Genomic DNA, 16,544 nt, shown 5'->3' with positions numbered 1-16,544 from the left:
GTAAATAGTCAAGCAAATTGTGAATTGATTAATGTTGAAGGTACATCAATCCTAATGCACATGGCCATCTATAAATAAAAATTCAATATAAGAATTCCAAGATGCACCTATATATATATAATATTTATTTATTTATAATTCCCCACCTACAATTGATAGATTTTGTAAGTTAAATAAAAAAAAAGAATGATCAATTGGTCAACTTGATTACTTATATATGTATGTTACTTTTTTTTTTTTAAAGAAAATATATGTATATTAGTTTTGATGAGTATATATATTAATGGCAAAAGGAATAATTAAGCATTTATATTCAACCCTTGGCCATTGATTTTAGGGTAATTAATTTATTAGTTTTTATATTTTGACAAAACACATAGTAAGGTCTTTAACCTTTTTCTCAGTGAACTGTTTAGTCCTTCTGTCTGTTTGTTAGATTTTTTACCATTTATGACTTCAGAAATGACTAAATTACCCTTTACTATTTATCTTCAAACTTTAGAAGAGAAAATCCAATTTAGAAGAAGAAGCTATTTATATGGAAGACAAGAAAAAGAACGGACCTAATGCTTACGAATTTGAACGATTAAGAAGAAAATCAAGAAGAAGAGCACTCAAAGTTGATTTCAGATGCATTAGAGTTTAAAGGAAAGAAAAATAAAGGAAAAGAAGAACGCAAATCCAAATTGACTAACAAAATCTTCATGAGAGTCTAACGGCAGTGACTAAACAGTTCACCGAGAAAAACGTTATGAACTAAACAGTTTATCGAGAAAAAAGTTAGGGACTTTATCATGTGTTTTTGAAAATACAGGGACTAAACATTGTGTTTTGTTAAAATATAGGGACTAATAAATTAATTACCCTTGATTTTATTATAGATTAAGCCATTATTTAATTTCTTCATCACATTTTGACGGCACGTATGGTTAGGGCGATTCGGTCTATTAACATGGACAAATAAAAATAAGAGTTTATTGAGTAGGATAGATATAGAGTACAAAGTAAAAAGAATTTACAAAAATCAATTTCCATTAGATTCTTCCGAGCTTGATTTTCTTCTCTTCCATTTCACGATTTCCAGTATTAGAATCGCCAAATCGATCTTCTCACCTAACACCAAAATCTATTTCTAACAGGTTCTTCCAAGCTCGATTTCCAATTTGAAAAAAAACCTAGTTGAAATCGATTTCTGTAATTTTTTTACTTTTTATTTTCTCTCCTAGTCAAAAAAAGTTTTTTTATTTGTCCACACAGAAGTGAAAATGTCCACGTCAATATGCGAATCCCTCAAAGGCTCGTGTCATCCAAACTCGATGGAAAAGTTAAATAAGGGTCAAATCCATAATAAAATCAATAATCAATGACTCAATGTGAAAAAATAATTGATCAGAAGTTTGATCTTTAAAACAGAAAGTTTAAGGGTTTACTCATGCTTTTTGCCTATATTAGTTTGTTGATTTTTATACCACGTTTTATACTATTATTTATGTATTTTTTCTAATATTTTCTTCAATTTATTCTTATTTTTATTTAGAGATAGATTTTGTATTAATTTAAAAAATTGTATAGTTAAGTCATTATCATTAAGAAAAATTAAAAAATTTACATGAAAATTAGAGTTTTATGAGATAGGTATTAAAAATAAATTCTTTGGTTTTGATGAAATTCTTAAACAACAGAACAGAAGGAATACACATTTGTGAATAAATTTTTAATTTAATTGATAAAATTTTGCTATTTTAAAAAAATTAACATCAATTTGAAATTAAAAACAGAATATAATACTTTGGGAATCTATATAAAAAAAAGATCAATAATAGATAAAAGTTCAACTAAAGCAAGCTTAGGATTTGCTTAGATAGAGTGAAAATATATCATTAAAGAACATAGTTTACATGAAAAAATTCATTCATTCTAGATATTCTACTGAACAAATGAATTTTACCATTCACAAATATTAGGATGTTTTGAATCTCCGTCCTAGAATTTTAATAAGTCTAGATCTAACCATAAATGACTAAAATCTACAAGATCATTAAAGTCTATAGGATAAATATACTCCACCAATCATTTGATGATGTCGCTTATACTTATTTATTTCTTCAAACTAATATTTTATCTATTTTGATTGATGAATACATAGTAGAAATTCTCTGTAAATTAAATAATAAAATTCAAAGGGAGAAACAAGCTAAAAATAACTTCTATTATGAACTCGGTGTATTGAATCTTTAACCATGAAAATATGACAATTATTTACCCTTTTATATGTCATTTGTGGTTTATGTCATTCATGGTCCATTCCACAGTATAAGGTCTAATGAACTTTTAGACACAAGTTTGCATAAATATATAGGGTACATTATCTTTTAGACCCTAAAATTAGATTTTCCAGTTAAAAATAGAAAAATTGAAAAACTGTTTTCAGAAACTATTTTACTTAAAAACTGGAAAAGAATTAGATATTATTTTTTATTTTATTTTTGACAAAAATAACTACTTTTTAATATAACATAATATATAGCTTTATAATTTTTTTATTTCTTAAATTTATTAAACACAACTTTTTTTCCACAAAAACCTTCCGGAGAACATTTCCCCTTACACCAGGTTGGTCGCACCAATACCAAACTGGTCATAACCATAAAAGTATTTGATTATTGAAGAAAAGCTAACAATCCATCCATGATCCATCTCTAGTTTGAAAGAAAAAAAAAAAGGAAAACAAAAAGCTGTACTCGAATATCAATGGAGATACATCCCCTACAATTTCAAAACAAAAGTCTTCTTCTTCAAAAACCCCCTTACCTTAAATAAAATAATGCTGACTTGACTTTACATCTCAGTTGTTAAGCCTCTCTCTACGTATGTATGTTCATTACTGTCTGACATTTATGACCTGCACAAATGGGGAAAACAAAAAGAAAATAATTATAAAGTCTACAGGACATGCTTACACTTTCATCATAAAATTCAACTAGGTGAACAAAATAGGTATTCTAAGCTAATATTAATCATGTTTTCTTTAGGGATGATTTCATCATAACTTTACATTCTATATGGGAAATAACTAAAACAAGTCTATTCCTTTTCTCTACATCAGATCAGGTCAGATGGGTTAAGCCCTAGCCATATGAGTCATTTTCAAATTAATGATCAAAGAAAATCATCAAATTATAACTGAAATTAGGAATATCTGCTTAGGAAGTTGGGGTTTAGGTGCTATAGCTAGGCATATTTTGATAATAAAGGAGACATGGTTATGCCTAGTAGTGAAAGACAATAATTGCAATGAAGAGTAATTTTTGGATTCATTCAATTATATGTTACCAACAGACAGATCATTACCAATTTGTGAAAAAACAAAACCATCATCATATAAAGTAGTCATAAATGCTATGTTTCTACAGTAATATACGTACCTAGATAGAATATAAAGCTGCTTGAGGGATTAGTATTAGTGTAGAAAAAGTTGCGAATAATAGCATCAACAAGATGAGCCTACTACAGGTCCTGCCTCATCACTTCCACACTGTCAATTTGAGATATTTGCAGACTCTGAGGCTGTGGCTGTAGATGAATCTGCCTAAAGCTGTTGCTCTTGATGAACTTGATTAATCTGATCTATTTGCTGAGGTTGAACATTGTAATTAGAGGAATCAAAGCTTCCTAAACCTAAAGAATTAGGTGACATTGAAGCCACAGTAACTTGAAAATTTCTATTAAACATCTGATCTTGCTTCTGCTCATAAGCTCTAATCATCATCTCTTGTTGTTCTACTGCCATTCTTTGGGCTTGAAAAACTACTTGTTGTTGCTGCTGCTGCTGTTGGGCCTGAAACCTCCGCTGCTGATCGGAATCCCCAATCAGAAACTGTCCCCCGCCGAGTTCTGAGTTACCAATCAAAGGCAAAGCGTCGTTATGTTGTAACATCAAAGAGGAAGAAGATGGGTTACCCATAAGATGCTGTTGGGCCAAATAGGCTGGGGTTTGCAACTGAGCAGGAAGCATTGCTTGAGCACCAATATACTGAGCCAATTGTTTCTTCGCGGAGAAGAGATCCGTTTGGAGTTCCTTAAGCCTGTGTTGAAGGATTGAAATTAAACCAACACAGCCATAAACCGGGTCTCGGAGACGAGCTTCGGCTTCATAAGCAAGTGAATTGACTGCATCTTCGCGCTGTGCGGTGTTGAGTTCGTTGAGAAGTTTAGATACGTTACTTGCACCAAACACCTTGTGAACATTAGCGAATTTCTGCGGCTGGTCCGGTGGGAAGTACGGTGCAAAAACGCATTCCTGTGTGCATTTTCTCCGGAGAAATTTGCAGGCCGCACATGGCGAGTTCGGCGTTGACATTATTTCGGTCTCTGAAAATAAAAACCTAGATCAAAATCAGAAGAAAGAGATCATTCCTTTTTCATGAATAAATATATTAAGAATCTCGATGCTGCAGATAGATTAATAATATTATTAACGCACAGAAGAAAACATCGAAAAGAGGAATCACTCAGAAAGATGCATGGCGGATTACGAAAAAGAAAAAAGCTCATCTTCTTTCCGTATTACTAATAATCAAAACAAACAAAAAAAAAAGTTGTTGAAAACAAAGATGTAAATCATACTCACAATCAAATAAAAAAAGCGGTTGCAGTAAAAGCAAGCAAGAGATCAAAAAGCAAATAATCAATAATCAATAAGAAAGAGATCTATACATTGATGAAATTACTTACAGGAGTTAGATTAGAGCAGCTGTTATGATTAATCGTGTGCGTGCACACAGATTGGCATCGTAATCATGAAAATGATTCTAACTTAGCGGAAAATCAAGAGAAAGTAAAAGGTGAAAAGGATATTCCGAGATCCAATTTCCTTAATTTTGAAATCAGAGAAATAAATCCCTCGATCTGCGCAATGAAATAGCGAGAGAAGAAAGGGCTGTTTAATTATCCATAAGAAACAAAAAAAGGTGAGAATGGCTAAAGAGAAGAAGGCGTAAAAACACAGTAGAATTGCAGGAGAAGGAGTAAACAGCGCAAATAAAAATGGCAGACAGAAAGAGAAAGAAGGAGAGAGACAAAAAGGAGGAATAAGAAGGGTGGGGGATAGTATTCTGATGTGCTGTTCATTCAGAGCTGCTGCTGCTTCATTACTACTATTTGGCATATGCTATTGTGCTGCGTGTGTGTTTTCACCTATTTTAATTCTTCATGTGGTCCTTTTTATTAACGCTTCTAACATTATTGCCACCTAACTATCTAAAATGTTCTTCTTTGCCTCGTACCAGATCGTCTCCGTTAAATTTTTATGAATCGAGTTTCTGTTACGTAAGCTAAAATTTTAACAGACTTTTAAGTAATTATTCATGTTGGTTGAGATTTCACTCATTTTGATAGAGTAAGGGCAAAAATTACCAAATAATATATTGGAGGACAAAAATAAAAGATATGAAGACAAAGATAGCTTGAATCATTGTCTCCAAAAGAAAAGGATTGGAGATGCAAAATAGCATGGAAAAAATTATATACGCAAAACATATTAGTCTAGTATTTGTCACGGAACAATAATCAACATTTTAAATAAGTTAAGAGATAAATGTTAACGGACCAATAATAGTGCTTCAAAACTTTCATATAAATTGGTAGGATAAGGTATAAAATTATCTTCGATATTGAGCTGGCATCGAAGAATAATTTTATCTCTTTATATTCATATCATTTGCAAGTTGAGTTAACTTTGCCTCTTAAGATTTGCAATTTGAACCAATCTTCACTAATTATAAAACGGAGTGATATACTCATTATTTCCACTGCACTTCTCCATCATGTTATAACTCATCGTTAACAGATCAAAGAACGTATTCATATGAAAAAAGTAAAGTTAAAATAAAAGTTATCTCATGTGTTCTGGATCATATTAAAGACATGTGAACATACAAATTAAAAAAAAAAATACGTGTATATATGTGCTTTTAATTTGTTATTGAAAAGTGATAACATAACATATGAGTAGAAGATGATGAGATTTGTAATTGCGTGAAGTGTAACTATACTTTGGAGTAAAATTGATCTAATATGCAAATGTTAAGAATCTAATTGTACAAATTACGGTGCTAGGATTAAAATTGATTTTAATAGCTAATCTTAGGAATATTTTTACGCTCTATTTCTAAATTTACTAAATCTTTTTGTCTACAACGTAGAATTGTAAATGTAAATGAGGTGAGATGAAAATAGAGAATGATTTTCTTATCTTCATCTCAAGATATTTTAAAACATTTATGTCACCGCATCATATATGAATGACGAAAAACTCTCTTCATTCTCATCTCACAGAATCCACATAGAGATGGAAACCTCCATAGATTATTTATTTTAAAAATGAATTAAAAATTAAATTATTTCAAATAATTAAAATAGTAACTATAATAATTTTAATATATTTATATTTATATTTATATTTTCAATGAATTATAATCAGATTTTTTTTATTAAATTTAATATTTATATTTAAAGAATATACTATAATAATAATAGTAATTTTGGAGATTCTCCGTGAAATTTGGAGGGCATTATTTCTATCTTGTTCTAACTTCATGAATAAAAAAAAACTCTTTCTCTTTGTCCTACGCTAAAACATTTTTGGAAATTTCTGTTCTCTAACAACAAATCACTTACGGAGTAGAAAACTTCGTTAATAATTCTACACATTAATTCTTATGACATTTTTATTTGGATTCGATTTAATTCTCATATATAAAATAATATCAATATATAAACTCTTAAGTTTCTCTATAGGCATGAATTTTCTTTGACCCTACTACAAGGAAATACTTATATTACCCCTAAATTATTTATAACCATATTTATTATTATGGATTAAGGTGCAAAAATATCCCTAACGTTTTGGGTTAGGAGCAATTTTACCCCTAACGTCTAAAATGGTGCCACTTTATCCCTAACGTTTGTAACCAAGAGCAATTTTACCCTTAACGTTGATAAATTGGGTCAATTTGATAAATAATTCATCAAACTGTCTTCTCAGCCATTAATCTTGTCATCAACACTTCACACGCATGTCATTTTATCAGTAACAAATCAAAAACATATGTTGAGAAGTGAAAAAAATATAAAAAATATAATGTCTTTTGTACGAATTAGATAAAAAAAATCAAAAAAATCACCGAATTTATAAATATTAATCTCCAATTCTATTATTAAATTACAAAAAACATAAAATCTTTTTTTATATAACGATTGATATGCAATTGGTGCGAAATAAGAACAAAAATGGATGTGTTTTATAATAATTTCTGAAATTGACCCAAATTATCAACGTTAGGGGTAAAATTGCTCTTGGTTACAAACGTTAGGGGTAAAATTGCACCATTTTAGATGTTAGGGGTAAAATTGCTCCTAACCCAAAACGTTAGGGGTATTTTTGGACCTTAACCCTATTATTATTATTATTTTTAAATGTAGTACGTACACAGTTGAAAATAAAGTAATATTTGGTACTCCATTTGTGCCAATTAAAATATATAAATCATTTATTATTATAACCTAAATAGCTTGATGTATGTAGTGATTTTTTATAATTAGGCAAGATCTGAAATTGTTAAACCCACCACCGTTTGACTATTTAAACTTTAAAAAAGTAGTCAATTTAATTCTTGGATGAAAAAGAGGCCTTGATGATGATTATAATGCATATGCATCTATAGTTTTCTTACATTTCTTTCTATAGTTTTTACTCTTTAAAAGAAAATAATAATAAAAAGAAAACTTCACTAAGAAGAATGTTCAATCTAAACATCATCAAAGAAATCTTCACGAGAATCCTAGATAGTGATCCCTAACCTAGATTAAAAAAAGTCTTTACAATCAAATGGGTTATTATAAGTAAAGCATAAACGATTCATGGTAGTTCACAAACTATTCGAACTCGGATTGATGAAAGCTCGATCAAAGCATGGTTCGATCTCGAATCAAGTTCGAGATTGGCTCAAGCACTAACGAGATGAGCTCAAACTTCCTTATATTTGGTTTGAAAGCTCACAAACATGTTCGATTATTTTTTAATTATGATATATATTTTATTATATTATATATATAATGAATATTTCATTATTTTAATTTTTTCTTTCATTAGTTATTATCAGTTTTCATACAATTCACAACTCATATAAGATTTAACACTTCAAAACATAACACAAAAAAGGTTAGACCTTTGAGTCTTTGCTAGAAAATTAGGTTTTGATAAGGATTACAAACTGTAATATATATTTTATTGTTTGAAAACTTTAACATATGTTTCCGTCTACAAGTATCATTTACTATTCTTGAATCTCGGTAACATATGATTGTTTTTCTTCATAGATATTTTCAACTCGTATAGAGTATGTTATAAGACTTTTTTGTTTCTACACTACTTATTCTACGCATGTATGATGAATTTGGTTAAAGCTCGACACAGTCAAAACTCGGTCAAATTCGATCAAAACTCATCAAAGCTCGGTTCAACAAGGCTCTACTCGAGATATTAACGAGCCAATACTGAACCTGCCTAGATTCGGCAAGGCTCGAATCTTTTATTCCACTAAGTGTAAGCACTAGTTTTTAGACCTCATGAGATAAGTTAAAATAAGGTTTAATGAGATGCGAATTGTCTAAACTAATTCCAAAACTTGAATGTCACACCCGACCCTGAACGACCTCAATCGACATCGGGCGTGAAATAGAAAGATCATAATCAATACTTAGAAGTCTCCAATTTATCCAAATATCATTATATTACAATCGCAATACCAAAGTTTTAACCATAATTCTAACAATAAGCAACAACTTCCGATCCTTGCCTAATCGGTCGGTAACCTTCTCTCTATCATGTACTTTCTCACCTAAAAACATTAAAACATTTAAAAACGTGAGACAAAAATCTCAATAAGAAACTATCAGCTACAAAAACCAACTTTACTTAACATAGCTACACATATACATTGATAAAGGGATTTAATCAAAACCTTATAAAATATACTCAAAACTTAAGTTCATATATAGTCAAAGTAGTAAATCAAAACCATGAAAATATATAATCTTGTATCCATTCTTTTTTTCAAAACCTTATAAAATATTGCAATCAAGTAAGTGTTTTATCAAACCAACTCGTATTTAATCAAACGTAAAACCTTATATCAAAATCAATCATAACCGAAAACATAATCCAAAAGAACTTAAAACATTGTATCCATTCTCGAGTTTCTCCCCTTAAGTATCAATCCATAACCACATATATAATCGAGACGTCTCTTAACATTGCCTATCTCATATGGTCTTACCCAACACTTCACTGCCATACCCAATATGTCTTCAGACTGTGTACACAGGCCATGTCCCTCACTGAACATGGTCTTCAAATATAAAACCACCGATCCGGATAACTCTCGATGGATATAAAATCATAAAATCATAACGTGCTCAAATTCCTTTCACAATCAAATTCCAACTATTTCATAACCATAAATCATTTGGCTTCAATTAGCCATTTTATATCATAAAAATCATATTTGGACTTCAATCCAAAATAATAACAACAATAACCGTAATAGATTTCTCAATCCAAAAACAATTCGTAAGAAATCATCAAATTCATTTTGTTCAATATATATATATATATATATATATATATATATATATATATATATATATTGAAACCAAAAACATATATGTATATATATAAATCAACCAAATCAAGCCTTAAATCAACATAATCAAGTAAAATCTGAAATTCACATAGAAGTATAGTCAATAGCTTCATTTGAACCACAATTTCACAATAAAAAGCAAAATCGTGAAAAATCTCAATTTTACAAAATTCCTGCATAATCTTAAAATACAAATTTCTGAAAATTGTTTGATTATATATATATTTATATACATCAAACTCAAAATATAGTTGATAGTTACTTACCTTGGCTACTAATTGAAGAAAATACACTCGTTCAATTTTCGTTTAAATTCTGTGTAAGACGTTTCCCTCCAAACACTGCCAAAACTCAAAAACTTTTCGGTTAGGACTTAGATCTATACACAAAGATGCTATGTTTTCAATTTCAAGTGATTCGGACGGTCGAATCTCCGTAAATCAAAGAAACAATGGAGAAACGGCCGAAGAGCGATGAAGAGGCAAATCAAAACAAAAGAATCAGAAAAGAAAAAGAAAGAAGATGGTGGAAGTTCCGAGGAATTTGGGATTTATATTCCAAATTCGGCAAATATCACATTTGATCCTTCATCTTTCTATAATCTTTTAAAAATTATCCTAAACTTTTAATTTACATATAAAATCATCAAATTAACTCCAAACTTTTCCTATAACACCAAATTAACTTCACACATCCAATAATATATAATATCTACTAATATCAAAATATAAATTCTAGAAATTTAGACACGGACGTGACAATTCTCCTCACCTTAAGAAATTTCGTCCTCGAAATTCACATTCTCTAATCTAAATTTTATTCCTCAAATAATCTCCAAAATCACAAAATTATTTCAAATTATCAAGATTCCTCATAATCATCATAAGACCACAAATTCTAATGTTTCCTTCCATTAACTTCATTATTTATCAATATCGACATCTTTGTAACACTCATTTAAGTATAACTCTTAGTAACTCTAAACTTCAATATAGTTAATTCCATCGCCATAATCCAACTTCAAATATCATTCATATCTTCCTAACATACACCAAATCTCCTTTTAATAAATTGAAATCACAATTGATTCCATCAATTGCATATATATCAAATATATTTCACCTATCTCCAAGTTCTACAGACTTCAAAAATATCACTTTTGAACCGCTAATATGTACGATCTTATATTTGTCTTAAACTTCAAATAATTCCAATCAATAAACATCATACACCTATAATCATATTTCATCATAATAATACTTAAATCTATAATTTTTCACTCCAATAACTATTTATATTATAATCTTCAATCATTAGCATCAACATCATCATCACTCTTATAAGAGTCATTTCATAAACCTCAACATCAAAATCACCAATATAAACCTCATTATGATGATACAATTTCCTATCAATAAGACTAATTTCCATAAAATTTTAATATCAATATCACTCTTATAATTCTTCAGTTAACTCTTTAAAATCAATTAAGGCAACCTGCTATTTTTTTTATAATCATCACTCTATATACCATCAATCCAACCAAATAAACTTTAATCGTTTCTCCAAACTATATAATCAAGAAATATAGAGTACCTAAAGTACGATAATCAATGTTTTTTCCCTCCAAACTCCAAATAATATCTTTACACCCATAAAAGTCAATAAATCTATAATATCATTCGATTTTCTTATTTGATCTATAAACACTCAATTTGATCCTTATATAAACTTAAACCATAATCACTAACATCAGTATCTCTCTAAACATTATCTATATAACTCTCAATAATTCTAAACCTCAACCCAATAAAATTCAACAATAGATATGCACTTTGAATTCAGATATCATTTATTCAACTTAAGATTCTATAATACACTAAATTCATGTTATAATCTCCCAATGATTAATCAACTTCCATACTCATTAAATGAAACCTCCATATTTTATCTTTCTCAAACTCATATCTATTATCTTCAATTTATCACTTTATCATTTCCTCAATTTCCTATATCCTAAGAAGACCAACTTATCATGTAAACCAGTAGCAATGTCTCTCAAATAAAGAGAAAAATCAAAACAGAAACCAAATTCTGGTTTAACGCTAAAATGACCAACATATGCCGTTTTCAGCAAAACTTTTTCATACGGAGTCCGATTAAGGCGATTCAAAAACCCCTGAAAACGTAAGATAATAATAAAGAACTTTCATTTAGGACTCTATGACAGATTCGGCCTATATCTGGTCTAAAAATGCATCACAGGATCCAGGTACGAATCTGATTTTCCAGCAGCACCTATATAGACAATTCTCTATATCTCTAGCTCAAAATTATGACTTACTCATAACCTATATCACCAAATATCAAATAATTGATTATTTTTCATACACCTAAATATTGCTAACCATCAAATCTCATTTTTACACCTCATTAGCTAGTTACTCAATCCTCGAAAAATTCCAAATTATTTCTTAGCTATCACCAAATATTCATATTCCTCAATTCCTATCAATTATTTCTTAGTTGTCATCAAGTATCCATATTCTTCATTTACTATTGATTATTTCTTAGCTATCATCAAATATCGATATTCCTCAATTACTATCAACCTTAGGTCCGAAGAATTTAACCTAGAGCTCTGATACCAAACTGTCACACCCGACCCTAAACGACCTCAATCGGCATCGGGCGTGAAATAGAAAGATCATAATCAATACTTAGAAGTCTCCAATTTATCCAAATATCATTATATTACAATCGCAATACCAAAGTTCTAACCATAATTCTAACAATAAGCAACAACTTCCGATCCTTGCCTAATCGGTCGGTAACCTTCTCTCTATCCTGTACTTTCTCACCTAAAAACATTAAAACATTTAAAAACGTGAGACAAAAATCTCAATAAGAAACTATCAGCTACAAAAACCAACTTTACTTAACATAGCTACACATATACATTGATAAAGGGATTTAATCAAAACCTTATAAAATATATTCAAAACTTAAGTTCATATATAATCAAAGTAGTAAACCAAAACCATAAAAATATATAATCTTGTATCAATTCTTGAGTTCAAAACCTTATAAAATATTGTAATCAAGTAAGTGTTTTATCAAACCAACTCGTATTTAATCAAACGTAAAACCTTATATCAAAATCAATCATAACCCAAAACATAATCCAAAAGAACTTAAAACATTGTATCCATCTTCAAGTTTCTCCCCTTAAGTATCAATCCATAACCACATATATAATCGAGACGTCTCTTAACATTGCCTATCCCATATGGTCTTACCCAACACTTCGCTGCCATACCCAATAGGTCTTCAGACTGTGTACACAGGCCATGTCCCTCACTGAACATGGTCTTCAAATATAAAACCACCGATCCGGATAACTCTCGATGGATATAAAATCATAAAATCATAACGTGCTCAAATTCCTTTCACAATCAAATTCCAACTATTTCATAACCATAAATCATTTGGCTTCAATTAGCCCGTTTATATCATAAAAATCATATTTGGACTTCAATCTAAAATAATAACAACAATAACCGTAATAGATTTCTCAATCCAAAAACAATTCGTAAGAAATCATCAAATTCATTTTGTTCAATATATATATATATATATATTGAAACCAAAAACATATATGTATATATATAAATCAACCAAATCAAGCCTTAAATCAACATAATCAAGTAAAATCTGAAATTCACATAGAAGTATAGTCAATAGCTTCATTTGAACCATAATTTCACAATAAAAAGCAAAATCGTGAAAAATCTCAATTTTACAAAATTCCTGCATAATCTTAAAATACCAATTTCTGAAAATTGTTTGATTATATATATATTTATATACATCAAACTCAAAATATAGTTGATAGTTACTTACCTTGGCTACTAATTGAAGAAAATACGCTCGTTCAATTCTCGTCTAAATTCTGTCTAAGACGTTTCCCTCCAAACACTGCCAAAACTCAAAAACTTTTCGGTTAGGACTTAGATCTATACACAAGGATGCTATGTTTTCAATTTCAAGTGATTCGGACGGTCGAATCTCCGTAAATCAAAGAAACAATGGAGAGACGGCAGAAGAACGATGAAGAGGCAAATCAAAACAAAAGAATCAGAAAAGAAAAAGAAAGAAGATGGTGGAAGTTCGGAGGAATTTGGGATTTATATTCCAAATTCGGAAAATATCACATTTGATCCTTCATCTTTCTATAATCTTTTAAAAATTACCCTAAACTTTTAATTTACATATAAAACCATCAAATTGACTCCAAACTTTTCCTATAACACCAAATTAACTTCACACATCCAATAATATATAATATCTACTAATATCAAAATATAAATTCTAGAAATTTAGACACGGATGTGACATTGAAAACCTACCATTTTTTCCCTTACGACACTTCTTTAATTGTTATACAACTATCATAGATAAACGAATAATATCAACTAAAAAATAATGTCGTACGGCTAAGGGAATGACTTACATCTCTAGCCTACTACTCCTATGTAACGTCAAAATGACGTACATGTTAGAACTTTTTCCAAATGTACTCCATGACTATCATTAACAAATTTCATATCAATATTTATGATCGTCGTACGTTTCATCAAATTTCAAACCAGAAAGCAGCTATTTATCACATGCTCAGTTCTCTAAAAAAGACATTGTTATCATGATTAAAGAATTTCATCATTTTGTAAGAAAATTAGCATATTGGATTTTAGGGAGAAGGGTTTTTCTATCTATTATTCATCTTCTTCAACATTTCAAAAACCATCCCGATAGCTTTCTAGGTCTTTAGAACTTAGATTTAGTAACCAAAAGACCATCTCTCGTGTCTTTTACCTCATTTTAGAAGATTTCTCACTTTTCTTTCCATCCCAAGTCACTTTGTTTGGACATATAAGTTTCGAAAGGACCATTGGTACGCAATAAGGGTAAATTTGTAAGAATTGTTATCGGGTTTTCACTGCATTTTATTTACTCTTCATCATTTGTGACATTTTATTAGTATTTATTCTTATTTTGAGCATATTAGCATTTTGTTAACCATTTCTCATCTCAAAATGTTCTTTTGTTTCTTTTTTCATCATATCAGTTTTAAAATTTATGCCGCTATTTTGTTTAACTGTACGACTATTCTTCCCTATGAAGAGAGAGTCGTATGACTAAAAGAAATTAATGTACGATGTTTGTTCCAAGATGATAGTGAAACTTGGACATCTCGAGTCTTGGAGGGGTGTGTGCGAAAAGGGTGGTTTATTTAGGGATGAAAGGGTGATCCGTTGGTAGATCAAAACATGGACAAACAAACACGGGTGTTGGACTCGTTTTGACGTGTTGTTTTAATAAAATCTCGCCTTTATTAATGCCCAAAATTAGACTTTATCGCCTTATTAGATTTTGTATAAGAATATAGTTTGACAGAGCTGCCACCCAATTAATTGAAAAATTAGCTGAGTGAGTTAACTATTAAAATAGAGATTCCAAGTTTATGGATAAAACTTATTAACTCTAACCTCTTCTCTTTTTAAAACACCTTTATCCATATCATTCATTTTAGTTCTTTTCATTAGTGAGGATGCTCGTATGACTCACATGAAAGGATAGATAAATATTGAAAGTGTAAATTCTTGCAACCTTTAAATGGGGTAAATGTGGTACATATTTCACGATGGAGATATAAGAAACACATGGTTAGTGCATAAAACATCTATAACATGAATGTTTTAAATGAATGAGTGTATAGACCTTATCTTTTAGTTACATAAAAAACAATAAATGAAAACAAACTAAAAATTTAGTGAAGAGTGATATGTCACACCCTCGTTGTTGTATGCCAATAGAAAGAGCGATTTGCGACTAATGACACCATATTAGTCAGTCTAAACACATCATAACAAAATACTTTATTGGGATTGCCTTATGTCATTTTCTCACTGTCTTGCGTCATTCTAAGGAGTCACTTACGGCTAAGAACTCCAAATTTATCACTCAAATACATTTTAACAAGAGACTTTGCATTGGATGATGACTTACATTAGTTCTTAATTGTCTTATGTCACTCTAGAGAGTGATTAAGACTAAGAACTCCATGATACGTCACTCAAATGCATTTTAAGGAAAAAAATTACTAAAGCAAGTGATCCTAAACTAACTAGGCTTGAGTAGCCCCAACATTCACGAAAATGTCAAAAACCCCAAATAAAACCCTTAAAGGGCCAAACATGTCCAAGTTTGGCTATGACCCTAAATATGTTTATCCTATGTCAGTTATATATAGCCGCATGATAAACATGTTGAGTCGTACGCCAATTATATATAGATGCATGACAAAGATGCAATCACATAGAAATTGGGGCCGTCTGGCTCTAAAAAGTGTGATCGGTGGCCTCACAAATTAGGGCCATTGGCGTCAATGAAAATGGGTCATCTGCCCACAACTTTAGGGAGTGGAGGTCCCCGAAGAAGTCCCCCGGTCTTCTTAAGGGGGAAAACCAGTTACTCTGTTCTATTAGCTAGATGGATTAGTGACCCACATCTCATGCAAACACTAAACAGATGGGATTTACTAGGCATTTGAAACCTTCCAAATCTCCATATTTTTATGACCTTTGAATTCCATTGATCAAATACTTTTTAAGACCTGACCATTTTTTCATTCTTGTAGGGTACATAACTTACATAATAAGGACCGCAAATCCAGGGCCGGCTGAGCTTCTAGGCAACCTAGGCAATTGCCTAGGGCCCCCTAAAAATTAGGGCCCCATATATCTTATTATAGTAATATATAGGTTAGTTTGGTTAATT

At 30.3% G+C, this 16,544-nt stretch overlaps 1 protein-coding gene across 2 annotated transcripts; it reads right to left on the bottom strand.

Moving 5' to 3' along the window:
* Positions 1-2,598: 2,598 nt before the first annotated feature.
* LOC136228660 (LOB domain-containing protein 36-like) lies at positions 2,599-5,169 on the bottom strand. Of its 2 annotated transcripts, none has more exons than XM_066017104.1 (3): positions 4,735-5,169; positions 3,426-4,385; positions 2,599-2,902 (listed from the first exon to the last, which is right to left on the bottom strand). In XM_066017104.1, the coding sequence occupies exon 2, from the start codon at positions 4,358-4,360 to the stop codon at positions 3,590-3,592; it is 771 nt and encodes a 256-aa protein (XP_065873176.1). In that variant the 5' UTR covers positions 4,361-4,385; positions 4,735-5,169; the 3' UTR covers positions 2,599-2,902; positions 3,426-3,589. The 2 variants fall into 2 exon arrangements, with proteins under 2 accessions (XP_065873176.1, XP_065873178.1); XM_066017106.1 differs by having other exon boundaries at positions 3,426-4,371.
* Between the last annotated feature and the right edge of the window lie 11,375 nt (positions 5,170-16,544).

The sequence above is a fragment of the Euphorbia lathyris genome, chromosome 5 (genome assembly GCF_963576675.1).
Source record: "Euphorbia lathyris chromosome 5, ddEupLath1.1, whole genome shotgun sequence".
NCBI classification, from domain to species: Eukaryota; Viridiplantae; Streptophyta; class Magnoliopsida; order Malpighiales; family Euphorbiaceae; genus Euphorbia; species Euphorbia lathyris.
This window is presented reverse-complemented; position numbering and strand designations above follow the sequence as displayed.

Excerpts from the sequence above, each read along its gene's own strand:
- LOC136228660 (XM_066017104.1), bottom strand. The coding sequence starts at position 4,360 with ATGTCAACGCCGAACTCGCCATGTGCGGCCTGCAAATTTCTCCGGAGA.